We start from the raw sequence: 14,055 nt of genomic DNA on the forward strand, positions 1-14,055 counted from the left end.
TGCTGAACGATGATGGTGTTTAGTAATTTCTTGCTGAGCTTGTGAGCTCGCCCCTTTATTACTTTCAGGTGCACATGGATTTAGCTTGCAAAGGAGGCTCAGTTGGAGAAGGAGATTTTCGGATTTTTACATTATGATTTTATTATTGTTTCTTAGTAAACACTTTGTAATAAAAATCACCTAGTTGGTGGAATTTTTTAAATTAGTTGGGGATGTAACAGATTTCCTTTGGATTAATGGATTTTTTAATAAAATGTTTTCTTATTGATTTAATCATGGATTATGGTGAATGTATGATGTGAGTCACGCAGCACATTTTAGTATAGGACAATGGTTCTTATGTTAAAATTTTTGGGGCGTGACAGTTTGGTATCAGAGCATTAGGTTTAAGAATCCTAGGGTGAAGGGAATGTTGTAAGAGTGGAATTTAAGATATGAAATGTGTTATGAAATGCGTAGATTATCTACTTTCGTAGCATGCTCCATCTTAGGTTTAATTAATCGTTAAAACTAATGATTATATCAATTTTTTTCATTAAATAGGATGTCGGCCGCTGGTAGAGGTCGAGGACGACCTGCTAGAGACAGAGGTCAAGGAGGCGCCAATCAGGGCGGTGCAGGCCGTGGCATGGGCCAAATAGACGAGGCACTTCAAATGCCGAATCCTAATGCGGAACAAGTTCCCATGACTACATACATAAGGGACATACGCAAATTAGGAGCTATTAAGTTCGTTAGAGCTGCTGATCCACTTAAGGCCAAAAAATGGATCGATGACATGGAAAAGTATTTTGAGATGATGGACTGTACTGAAGTGCAGAAAAGGATGATAGCTGCATTTTTCTTGTGGGGTGAGGCACGCCAGTGGTGGCAAACCGTGACTAGGACTACTGTAGACATAGCTGCTATGACTTGGGAAGAATTTAAGACACAGTTCTATGAAAAACATTTTCCGCGGTCCGTGAGAAAAAAGAAAGGAATTGAATTCATGGAATTAGAACAAAGCAATACAATGACGGTTAGTGATTATGAGATAAAGTTCACGGAACTCTCTCGATTTGCTCCTCACATAGTAGCTAATAAGGAACACAAGATTCGAAAGTTTGAGTGGGGTCTGATCTCCCATGTCAAAAGATTGGTAGTCGGGTATAGGTGTGACACTTATGCAAAGGTTGTGGAATGTGCCATGGCAATTGAAGAAAATAACAACAATATTTTTCAGAAGAAAAAAGGAGTAACGGTCACAAAAGAAAGGAAAAGGAAAGGGTACTTTCTAAGAAGCTCAAGGAAGTAAGAATGATCAATTCCAACGTGGCCAATGGGGTTCAAGAGACGATCAAAATGAGCAGAAATGGAAACGACAAAGAATTGAAGGTTCTAGACAAATCAAATCAGTAGGGCCAACAAAAACGGGACAGGAACCATATAAATTCTGGGGAAATTGTTATAATTGTTTGGAGAGCGGACATATGGCAAGGTTTTGTCCAAAGCCACGTAATAGTTCTGAGACAGCTGAAAAGGAACCGCAACTGCAGAAGTGGGAGAAAGAGATTATGAATGAAGAAGTGGGAATTTATTAGTATGATTTTTTTTTTTTCCCCCTCTCTTTAGCTTTTGGCATAGGAATAAAGTAGAGGTTTATGGTTACCTATTAATGGTAGCTAAGCATTTTTATCTTTGAACATTTGGTTTGTTCTTTTCATTTGGACATGAATAAATTTAGATTTATAAAGTCTTGTAAATTCATTGATAATTATTGGATGGTTGTCATTATTTTATGAGTGAAAAAAAAATTAGATGGGCTTTTATTTTATTATCTGATTGCATTTTAGAATCAGGATGACTGGAAAAAAAATTAATGAGGACAAACGGGAGCAAAAGGTCAATTTATCGGCTTGTATGTGAGGGAGAACTCAAAAGGCGGGAATAGATATCAAAAGTTCTATTCCAATAGGTGATATCCCAAAGTATAAACCGAGAAAGGTTTCTTGTGTACGAGATTGGCCTCCATTTTGCGGACACAATGCAAACCCAGTTCCTCTGAAAGAAATGAAAAATGAAGAGGATGATCTTGAAGAGGATCCTAAGGCAGAGTCTCAAGACCATAAATAAAGGTGCGTAAATTTTGAGGACGAAATTTCTTTTAAAGAGGGTAGAATGTAATACCCGTGAAAAAAAAAAAAAAAAAAAAAAAAAAAACATTTATCATTAGATGTATTTATTGGAAATATTAGAGAAGTTAGTTAGGATTTTTTTTTTTTTTTTTTTTTTTTTTTTTTTTTTTTTTTTAACGTATCTTTTAGTTAGATAATTAACTATTATCCTGTATTTTAAAAGTTCAAAAGAGTTCTTTATGAACTAAACCATTGGGCATATATCTATCTCTCGTATCTCATTAAAAATTAGGAGGTATCTGCGCATTTCGGCATATACAAGCTATTCTAAGGATTTCTTTTCAATGATATCGCAAAGTCATAATCTGCTCAAAATAATAGTGAATTTGAAGGCAAGTTAATTCTTGCTTGTAACCCCTTTTATATATTTGTGCTAAGATCACTATTTATGATTTAATTATAGAATTCATGAATTTTGATTTGGTTAGAATGGTGGAGATTGCATATAGAAGCACTGAGTTAATATGATGTTATAGATTTGTATGGTGCTATATTCTGTACTTCTGGATTATTCTTGTATAAGGGCACTGTGGAGAATTACTAGTGATGTTTACAAGTCATTTTGGAATTTTGTCAATCTCCAATAGAATTAGCCTTGAGTTTATGACGCATTATAAATCTGACATTGTTTATGCGTTATTATTCCTTTGTTATCTCATAATGGTTATTCTAGTGATAAGCTTGAGTAGATTGTTTTGATTTATTAATTGTATTTATATAATCATGATTTAGAAAGAGACTGATATTATTGCAGGGGTTGGGAATTATATTTTAGTTAAATTGATTACATGTATTGGACTTTTGTGTGGCCTGTAATAGAGCACTATAGTGCATATGTATTCATAGATGACACAGTAACTATATTTACATAGATTAGGTTTCTAGTTTTGTTGTCGTTAATATAAATTATTGTCAGAAGAATTTGTTTCATAACTTGTATAGTCAGTAACAAAAGAGATATTGAACCAAGATGAGATGATTATTTCAATCAATTAAGGACTGGTTTATAGGTTGTGGGACCATGTTCATAGCATATTTAACAGAGGTTATCCTAATGGAGTATAAGTCATTGTGTGGTTTGAAAAAGAGTAAATGCTTGGAGTTCTGTATTTTACAGAGAATGAAAATTGCTTTAGTTATCACACATGAATTGATAATGGTGATTAAAAGTATTAAATTATTGGAGTAATGAATAAGATGAAGGTGGTGGTTGGGAGTAAATGGGTTTTGAGGTTTTGCATGTCATGAATTAAAATAGTCATTGATATATATAACTTTTCTTCAAGGCCATAGGTTATGTTACATTTTGGAGTTATTATAATTAGTAATTTAAGGTTGACTTTGTGTTGATGATTGATTATGACTTGGTTGGTATAAGCAGGAAGTATACAAAATTAATGATATTGAGGTTGAGACTACTGAGTTGGTACTGGTATGTTAGTATTTATGAATTAATTAATTAATCATTAATTAAGGTGTTTGATAAATTCATGATATTATGAGTAAGAATTAATTAAGTATATTTAGTGTTTAATTGATGTGATTGAACAAGTTGGAGCAGTAGTCTGTGACTTATACAATGATGAGTTTGTTGAGCACAGTCAGGGACTATCTTCGGTAGTGAAATTATTCTTTTGCTATGGCCATTGGGCTAAAGGTGCCCTTAGTATGTGGACGTGGTCAGGGGCCATCTGAGTTAGTAGACGTACAACCCAGCCACATGTGTGTATTTGGTAGTCAGGGACTATGCAATTCACACCATTTATTTGGAGTGGAGCCAAGGGCTTATGTGAGGTATTGGCATTAGAACGCCAACTAGTTGAGAGGAGCTAGGGCTCATGTGAGGTAATTGGAATTTTAGTAATTTAAATTCTAAATGGGTTACAAGTTCACAGGTTGAGTTAATGTTATAGAACGACGATGATTAGTAGATATTTTGTGGTCACTTATATGTATATATATACGGATTATAAGTAAGGATTGACTTGCTGAACGATGATAGTGTTTAGCAATTTCTTGCTGAGCTTGTGAGCTCACCCCTTTATTACTTTCAGGTGCACATGGATTTAGCTTACAAAGGATGCTCAATGGGAGAAAGAGATTTTTGGATTTCTACATTTTGATTTTATTATTCTTTCTTAGTAAACACTTTGTAATAAAAATCACTTAGTTGGTGGAATTTTTTAAATTAGTTGGGGATGTAACAGATTTCCTTTGGATTGATGGATTTTTTAATAAAATGTTTTCTTATTGATTTAATCATGGATTATGGTGAATGTATGATGTGAGTCACGCAACACATTTTAGTATTGGACAATGACTCTTATGTTAGAATTTTTGGAGCGTGACAGTGTGAGATTAGGGTCTACTGCACATCGAACTTTAAGAAACAAGAAAGGCTAGCACTTTTTGATGGAAAAATTTGGGGTCTGAAAAATGTTACATGTGACTGTAAACATCTGAATTTTATTTTTATTTTTTTGCAATATTAAACATTTGATTGATTGGGCCGATTTTGCAAGTCCTCTTTATAATATTTCATAAACCTTTTCGACCAATTAATAATCGCTATCTTTCTAGCTACACCACATTTACCAAATAATAGCTATGAGCACATGGTAAGGAGTTACATGAACCATTCTAATCAGGTAAATAATACCACATTCCATTTATTTATTTATTTTTTTTTTTTGAGGATTCTACTCCGATTGAACGAAGAATATTTTGTTGTTTACTTGAGATCTTTTATTTTTATGAATTGGTAATTTTTTTTTTTTTTTTCAATAGGCTAATAGTGATGAAAGTTAGTGTCTATTATTATTATTTTTTTGTAATATATTTATTTTCATATTCTAGTTATATACCAAACTTTTTGAAAAAAATAACAACACTACAAGTTGAATGTTGATATGGTGAGTTATAGTTCTTCATCTGAAAGGTAATGTTTACTCTTTTTTTTTTTTTCATTTTTTTTTTTTTTTTTTCTAATGCATTTATTTTCATATTTGACTTTTAAAACACCAAATTGTTTTTAAAAAAAAACACCCTAGTGAGCGTTAATGAAGACGGTAATCTTCATCGACATTTGATTTAATAATCTATTATTTACCTACTTGTCAAACATATTTAATCATCTACTATTATCTAGCTAATTTTTAAAAAGAACAAAGAATTTTGATTTCTTTGTGAAGTGCAATAACAACCACCATTATTAAGCAGAAAGTTGTTGCTTACAAATAAGATATTCTTCAATCCTTATTGTCCTCCACTCCAATGGACCGTTAAAATACATTAAAATGAATGGTTAAGAATTACACTTCAGAATTTTCCAGCTCTACAATGATTTTTTTTACTATTCTAAAATATTCTATGATATTTAAAGTACTACCTACAATCATCCATAATTCTCTACAACTCCTATGTTGTACAAACATCATATAGAATCCTCCTCCGCTCTCATGAAAGGACTGTTCCACACTTATTCGAGAATCAAGTATCTTGCACACTTTTCTAACTACTTTTAATGGATCAAATTAACCCTCACTATTTTGGACACTTGCATTAACTAACCATTTCAGAGTGAACATTACTTATTACTACTTCCAGTAACTTCAAAGTCTTAGAAACACAGGAAATAATATAGGAAAAATTAACCTTCCAAATATATATATATATATATATATATATGAAAAATTATAACTTAGTAATACTTTTGCAACAACCAAGTCTTATAAAATTTTTATTTAGACAAAGAAATCCTATTTTTGAAATCTATTTTCAAATAAATTTAAAAATTTAAACTTTTTTTCAATATTACCCTTTTATCAACTTTTAATTCTCACTCACAAAAATAAAAATCCTCTTTAACCATAATCTGTCGCTTGAGCCCCCTTCAAGCCCGTTCAATTAGATCAAGATTAGAAAAAATATATATATATATATATACACACACATAATTTGAATTAAAATTTAACAAATGTTCATGCGAAATAAAACCACTCAAAGTTTGCAAAATTATATTAATAATTTTAATACCTTTAACGTGATGAAAGAAAAGATACAAAAAATTTAGTTTTATTTCAGTGACCTCCCTACGTACGAGTAGAGATCCGTGCCAAACTCCATAGCTAGGGTGATTAAAAAGAATGGCAAAATGGTACAAGTAAACTATAAAAATAAAATTAGTCATTTAGATCTCTATGTATAACTTTAACATTCAATATCGCTGTTCACATTTCACATGCTTTTATAAATTCTCGCATGTCTTTTTTGTTCACATCCCACTGAAATGGTGAATATAATTAATTTAATCAAAAAATTAATTTGCTTTCATGCGGGGAAACCAATAAAGTGCACAAAACAAGCTATGGAATGTATGTATCATCTTCACTGCTCGCATGCCACGAGCATTGATTCATGAAGAATACAAAGTAAAAAATATTTTGGCGTGTTGAATTGTATGGAATTGGAGTTTTGTTTTGAAATTGAAATTCGTAGAATTTGAAAAAAACAACTAACAAAATTAAACTAATTTTTTTTTTTGATTTTTTATTTTTTTTTTCTAAATAACTATTATTATTGTTATTATTATTTTTAAATTCTACCAATTTTAATTTCATGTAACCGAACACACCCTCCATTGTAAAATGATAAAAAAAAACAGAACACCTCAATTAGCTTATAACTCTGCAAAAGTAATCTAAATTGGCGTACAATTATCAAATCCCAAATCAGGAAAAAAAGAAAGAGAGAAAAGAGTGAAAACAAGTACCCCATATTATTCTACCTGAATCGAAAAAAATGGTGAATGATAGGAAGACAAAAGTGGCAAAATTTAAGTCACACGTTGTAAAAATGAGAATAAAAATACGCACAAAGTATGAAAGCAAGAACACGCTCAGAGCGTAAAAACGATAGCCATTGAAAATGATGGTATAACTTTGGAAATGAGGTGTCTGCTCAAAAACGAAGGATAGACTCACTTCTAAATTCTCTTTCCCTAACTAGCTTCACTACATGTGCACGGATTTATAAATATACATGTATTGCTTCATCCGTCGAGGCATTTAATGTGTTGCAAACAGAATTCACCATACTTTCTGCTTGCTCTCTTGACATTCAGCACTACACACACTAACACTCACTAGGCACCGACACATTTGTATTCACACACACCTTCACTTCGTATTAGCCACGCACACCACAATCACATTCAAGGTAAAACAAGTGGGATGTTTCCCCTTCATATACTAATGGTCCTACACTTTAAAGGTAAGTTGGAATATATAGGTCTGTGATGCTGGAAATGGTCCTCGTTGTCATGCAATCGCTACGTCACGAAATGTAACATCATAAGTAATGACGTAACATTTGGCCTTTTATGGCATTCGATTCCAAAGTGGCATTGCGTGTTACCTTGACCAAAAATCCCTCCTCCCTCCCTCACACGATGACATTCTTACGAACTCATGATATTTGATTTTGGTTCTGATACCACTTGTTGAATGGGTCATGCCATTTCATCGAAAAATTAATTAGTGTCTAGGACACACCTTTTCTGACATTCGACACCAAGGTCTACCCGTGCAAGGAGAATCATTGCGTGGCTACTCTATCCAACAACATTGTTGCTACATAAGCGGTATAAAATTATTGTGTTTGCGATAGAAAGTCACAAGACCAAAAAAGGGATTAAAACGGCTAGCACAGTAGAGGATTCAGAGTAATTTATATAGAGTCAAGTTCTTATCCATTTAAGACAACTCTTTGAGGTTTTATACAAAGTAACTTATATGTGTCCGTGTCTATGTGTTTTTTGCTATGCAAACAAACTAGTAGCAGTAAAAAAAAAAAATGTTCTTAGACTTAGGAGTCTAGAGACCTGACTGTACTTGATTGAATGAAAGATTGTCTTGTGAATAGAAATCACACCCATTGCTAGGTTTGCAAGTACCAATGATAAAAATAATTTGGATCCGATTATCAATCAATTCAATAAGCTTGTTTCAATAATTCATACCCAAACACAGTGAGTTACAAATTCTTGGGTTCTTCTGAATTCGTGTTGCTTTTGGCATGATCATCATGAACTGGGAGATATACGTCTGCTGATCCTAACCGAGTGCAATTAACGTATTCTTGGGTTGAATGAGCCGGTACACCTGCAATTAGCAGTCCGATTAACCGGAGCACTCGAAGAGTACCCCCTTCTTTGTAGTCCGGTCCCTTCGTGTATGGAATGATGAAGCTTCTTATCAGCTCCCAGAACGCATTTATCATCTTCGGTATCGCGGCAAATGGAGAGAAGTAATTCTTGTTTGGTTCTTCCTCAACAACCTGCATCATCAAAACAAGAAAATAGAACTAGTTTTAAAATTGTACACATACATCATATATATATGTATGTATGTGTGTGTATATATATATATATATGACTATGGAGAGAGAGTGTGTGTTAGAGAGAGAGATGCTTACCTCGCCTTTATAGAAGCTATTGTAGTATAGGCACGTCCCAAAGTGCTTAAACGTGAGTGTGGAGTCATCATATGGCAACCTAGGCACAATATCATTACAGTAAACAAATCTATAATATGGTATGCTGTAGTTCTTCAATTGCTCTTTCATGAACTCCCCAAATTCATCATCTCCTACCCTTGGTTGTCCAAATGTATACACACCCTCCAACCTCTTCAACAACTCTTCCTCCTTATGCAATGCCAACACTGCCGGAAACAGAATCGCTAGGGCACCGCCCAAGCTGTGACCGGTCACTATGAACTTCGATTTCTCATTTGTTTTCAGAAGTTCTTTAAGCTTTTCCCTGATGGAATAGTAAGCCGTGGCGTGTTCATCATCGGTTTTTTCGATCTCATCAGGCAAACTTGCATCTTTCTGCAACCCTAGAGCTTTGATGAAGCCACCATGCACTTTGCCCATGCCCGGAAAGTCGTACCAAGAAATGTCAAAGTCTGTGCACCATGCATCTGCATCGAAGGTTTCTGTGCCTCTGAAGGCCACAACAATCATTTCTGGATCAACATTTTTGTCGCGAAGCATAAATGCTTGCGTGGTAGCTTTTTCTTGAAATTCTACAAAACATGACGTTAGTTCAGATGGTATAATCTAGTTAGGAATAATGTTGTGAGTGCAACGTGTTTGCTTAAACTTTTGGGAAAGAAAAATAATAATAAAAAATACTTTTCTAATTTTTGTGGTCTATCTAAGAAGAATATGAAAAAGTATAACAAAGGATGCTTTCTCACCATTCCAAAAATCATAGAAGCCCAAGAATTCCATCTGCACATATATAAAACTATATAATTAGATTAATTGTAGGATTCAAATTGTACTATGAAAATATTGTATATGTATTAATTAATTTCCTAAGGACCGCTCTTAAAGAAGCTTATCTATGAGAATATATATAATATACCCAAGTTATTTTATTGCAAGGTAATGGAGAACGAACTGTATTTAACTCATAAAAGTTTCTCAAAAAGTCTACAACTGAATTATTTAACTTGAAAATACGTTACAAAAGCATAAAGATTATGAGACTTTTTGTGAAAAATAATTTAGTTGTACCCTTTTTTAGCAACAATATTATTTCTTTTATTCCCCAATAAAAGAGATCCTTCTAGCTCATACTGGTCGTAAAGTAATAGCTTATATATATTCGATGTAAAGCATCAATCTATTCATGGGACAGTATGTTCATGAAAGCTACTAATTAACCAATTGTTAATTTAGTCCTATATATCACTAATGTGTGTGTGTATATATATATATATATTTTCCCGGTATATATGTATATATGTTCAACATTTGCATTGTACCTTCCAGAGGTCCTCCACTGTTTTTTTGATATAATCTTTGTTCTCATATGATATTTTAGCAGCCATCACAGAAAATGCACCATAGTATCTGCTGTCACCATGCTTAATGTTCTTGTCTAACTCAACCCGATCGTCAATCTTTCCATTGAATGACAAGAAAGTAGGCCATGACTTTTCTGGTGTTACCATTTTCCCTGCAAAATTTAAAATGCATAAGCTCTATGGCCATATCATATATTTTAAACTCATAAACTTTAAATAAAACCTAAGCTTGTTAAAAGAAAGGTCAGAAGAAAAAACAAATAATGAAAAGTGTCATATATTAGGCAACATGTTGTCACAACTGAAGTACAAAATGTGTTTCATTAATTGTGTTTTATACAAATCTCTATGATTTTAAAAGATCTAGATCGATCATGGTTCGGAAAATTTAATTGCAATTAGGCGTGATACACGTTGTAGAATATTGATTTTATTAGTGAGAGACAGAACAATTGGTTGTAATAGATGCTCTTGAGCTGTAAGGATTAGGAGGTCCTACAAAATGCATTACTTTAATTTGGTTCCAGCAATAGAATAATTGATGCTTACATCTTGTTTAGCTAACTACCCATTTGCTTGGACTTAATTTGGACTAACCCTTAATTATTTGCATCCGATTAATAAATACGAGTAAATAATTAACACAATTAATCATTTGTTTTTTTGGAGACAATCTAATCTGAGAAGACATATGTTATCACATTTTAGCCGGCGATCATGGATGTGCAAGGGACCTTAAGAGCCTAGCAAAAGAAGGTACACTATGATTTTCAAAGCTACTGATCGATATGAATTCTACTATTAGTTTAGTTTCATGAAATGCGTTGTAGATGAAAAATTAGCAAGAAATGATAATGAAGTGATCAAAATAGAGAACTAACCGCGTAAAAAATTCCACGCAAGCTTAAGGAAGTTGCCGTTATTTGACAGAAGGTTTAGCCACATCTCTAGATTGCTACCGAACCTCGCCAAAGGTGCTGATACAGTCTGCAGCCCCTTCTGAACTAAGATGGACACGAAGATGAGCCATCGACGCATGAAAGGTTCATCATGAACCCCTTCGGGAGTGTTCACGAAGTTCCTTTTCTCTATGTCACGGAAGAAGAGGATGCGAATGAGATCAAAGAGTTGGACCTCTTCTGGCTTCAACAGCATATAATTTTTGGAGATGGACATAGACCTGTTGATAGCCATGGCCTTTGTTTGATTTGGAAAGAAAGAATGAGATGATGAATTGGGAAATTATTATTATTTTTTTCTATTGCCTTGGACTCAACTTTAGAGCCATGTGTGTGCTTATATAGAAAAGTTTGGTTATCTGCTCATGGAAAAATTTATCATTGAAGGACAATCAATTTTGGTGGCTAAGTATGATTTGTACAGTAGGGCTGAATCAAATTAAGTACACTCAAGTAGGGCATATGATCACCTTTTAATTAAATGGTACGCGTTTTCCACATTTTTGGACCTTCTGGGATTTTACATGGAAGGTTGAGAGGAAACAACTTACCTAGCTGCTGCTGCCGCCTCCTCCTCCTCTTTTCTTGTTTTTTTTTAATCGGTTGTTTGGGACTTGCTTTGACTAATTCACTTCACAGAATATACACAGAGCGATCTGTCCACACAAACTGGATAAAGTTTGAATCATGTCTGTAATCGTGATCCTTAAAAAATTTATATACGGGGCAATAAGTTCTGATTTTATCACAAATAAAAAATACGGAGTAATATATATATGTAAATTGACAGCAACCTAACTTAGTTTGGTGTGCCTCGCGGAAATTTCAATGATATAATCCCAGCATATGGGCCATATATGAGCATGAAGACGTGACAAAACAGCTGGCTGCCACAACCTCTGAATTTATGCCATTAGATAATTTGATATCAGTTTAATAGAAGTTGCTTTGTTGGGACTTGGAAAAAGAGAATATATGGCATTGAAAAACCTTCCACTATCACATGTGCTTTAATTTTAAGGAAAATTACATATAAATGGAGTTAAAGTTTCATATTTACTTAAAGGCTGAGTTAAAGTTTCATATTTCTTTAAAATGGATTGCTGAGGTGGCACATGATTTTTTACTGTTTAGAAATTGTGGTGCCTAAAATACCCTTCCGCGAAGGTATTACTTTTTTTTTCGAATGTACTACTTTTTTGAACTGAAGGTACTACTTTTTGGTGTCCAGGTATCATGTTTTTTAAATACCCGCAAAGGTACTACTTTTTCTCCGAAGGTACTACTTTTTTGAACTGAAGGTACTACTTTTTTGTTAGGAAAGGACATTTTAGGCACCACAATTTTTTAAACAGTAAAAAACAATGTGCCACCTCAGCAATCCATTTTAGAGAAATATGAAACTTTGACTCAGTCTCTAAATAAATATGAAACTTTGAGTCCATTTATATGTAATTTTTCCTTAATTTTAAATAAAAATTTGATCATGATTTAAAATGAATAAGCTAGGTTAATTTATGAAGAACATGCTAAATAGTCCACTTAATTTGAGCTTAGAGGATTGAGGTGGATGTAAATTTATGTGACTTTGTCACCTCATCAGTCATTTTTTTTAAGTTAATAAAATATCATTTGTGGAGCTATTTAAGCTCAAAGAGAGACACATTTATGATAATTGGTGTTTAATTGACAAACTAATTAAATCATATTTATCTAAAACTTAATCACTCTGAAATTGTTCATGGGAGTGACTAATCATAGAAAACCTGAGAGTTTAACAAGAGATAAATAAGGTTGCAAATATATATATATATATATAAAGAGATAAGGTCAATTGACTTGAAAAATTCGGTCAATTGAGTAATAATACTGCCGGAGACTGTGAAAATGATTGGTGGATCAGGAACCGCATCGGACGGCTCATATCACTCTTGAAGTTATTACTTTAAGTCTGAGTGATGCAGACTGTCCGATGACAACATCAAAACGAAAATTGGTGACTAAGTAGGTAAACGTAATAATCAGCTTTATATATGATGTTAATTTTTCATGGAATAAAATTTTGATCCGGTTCAAATCAGTCATTTGCTTATGTGAACAGACACAAAAATAAAATAAAATCACAGATAAATTAAAGTAAATTACATCACAACAATCACAATCCTCTCTCTTAAACTTAGAAATTTTCATTTTTATTTTTTTATTTTTTATTTTTTATTTTTATAAATTCATCCCTCTGCTTTCTCCTCTACAACACTACTATTTTGTGAAAGATTAACATTTTCAATTTTAATTTCCGGAAAAAAAACATATTCAATTTTTTTAGACAGAAGAAATTAATTTGGAAGCATCTAGAGGGTGCATAATTGAATGATCAATAAAATATAGTGGATGTTTTTTAGATAATTTAAAGTGAAGTACAGTGCTATTAAAGGTGGTCCATCTTTGCATAAAGTTGATTTGTGACAGGAAAGACTGAAGCCAAGCCAAGAAAAAGTTGAAAAAATAAAAAATAAAAAGTTATAAAATATTTACCAAAAGTAAATCATTTCATCTTGGAAGATTTATAATTGCTTTCGGTTCCAAAACAAAGTAATGACACTGAACGTGAAGTACATGGAGAGAATATTGCACAACACCAAGGACTAGAAATTATTTGATGCTGTGAAATTACAGAGTCGCCATCGATCATAACCCAACACAGCGGATCACAATTTGATACACTGAGATTGGGATTACATAGTCATGAACTATTTAATAATTTTTAAACAAGAGAAGTGTGCGAGGCTGATTGATTTTTACCAACGGAGTCACAATGCCGCATGTCATATTTAAGGACCTCTTAATAGTACTGAAACAAAGTAAGCCAACATGAAAGTAGTACAAAATATAGATTCTTGTAATATTATTGGGAGTTGGTATTGACGCTCCAACATTTTTTTTTGGCACTTCAAATTTGACAAAATTACTAATAAGTCCTCTTATTTACAAAACACTCTCCCTAACCCTAAATTAATATTGGAAAGATTTAAATCAAGCTACAAT

The 14,055-nt window shown here is 32.9% G+C and overlaps 2 protein-coding genes across 2 annotated transcripts; one reads left to right on the forward strand and one right to left on the reverse strand.

The window, feature by feature from the left end:
• Positions 1-544: 544 nt before the first annotated feature.
• LOC132316520 (uncharacterized) lies at positions 545-1,294 on the forward strand. The gene has a single exon (XM_059814995.1). The coding sequence runs from the start codon at positions 545-547 to the stop codon at positions 1,292-1,294; it is 750 nt and encodes a 249-aa protein (XP_059670978.1).
• Positions 1,295-8,122: 6,828 nt separating this feature from the next.
• Positions 8,123-11,715, reverse strand: LOC132266900 (triacylglycerol lipase OBL1-like). Its single transcript, XM_059767911.1, has 5 exons — positions 10,933-11,715; positions 10,010-10,203; positions 9,437-9,470; positions 8,649-9,262; positions 8,123-8,510 (listed from the first exon to the last, which is right to left on the reverse strand). Exons 1-5 carry the CDS (start codon positions 11,243-11,245, stop codon positions 8,208-8,210), a joined length of 1,458 nt encoding a protein of 485 aa, XP_059623894.1. The 5' UTR covers positions 11,246-11,715; the 3' UTR covers positions 8,123-8,207.
• Between the last annotated feature and the right edge of the window lie 2,340 nt (positions 11,716-14,055).

Source organism: Cornus florida, unplaced genomic scaffold (assembly GCF_030987335.1).
Source record: "Cornus florida cultivar Cherokee Brave unplaced genomic scaffold, ASM3098733v1 CherokeeBrave_3.0.0_Hap2_Chr07, whole genome shotgun sequence".
Classification (NCBI taxonomy): Eukaryota; Viridiplantae; Streptophyta; class Magnoliopsida; order Cornales; family Cornaceae; genus Cornus; species Cornus florida.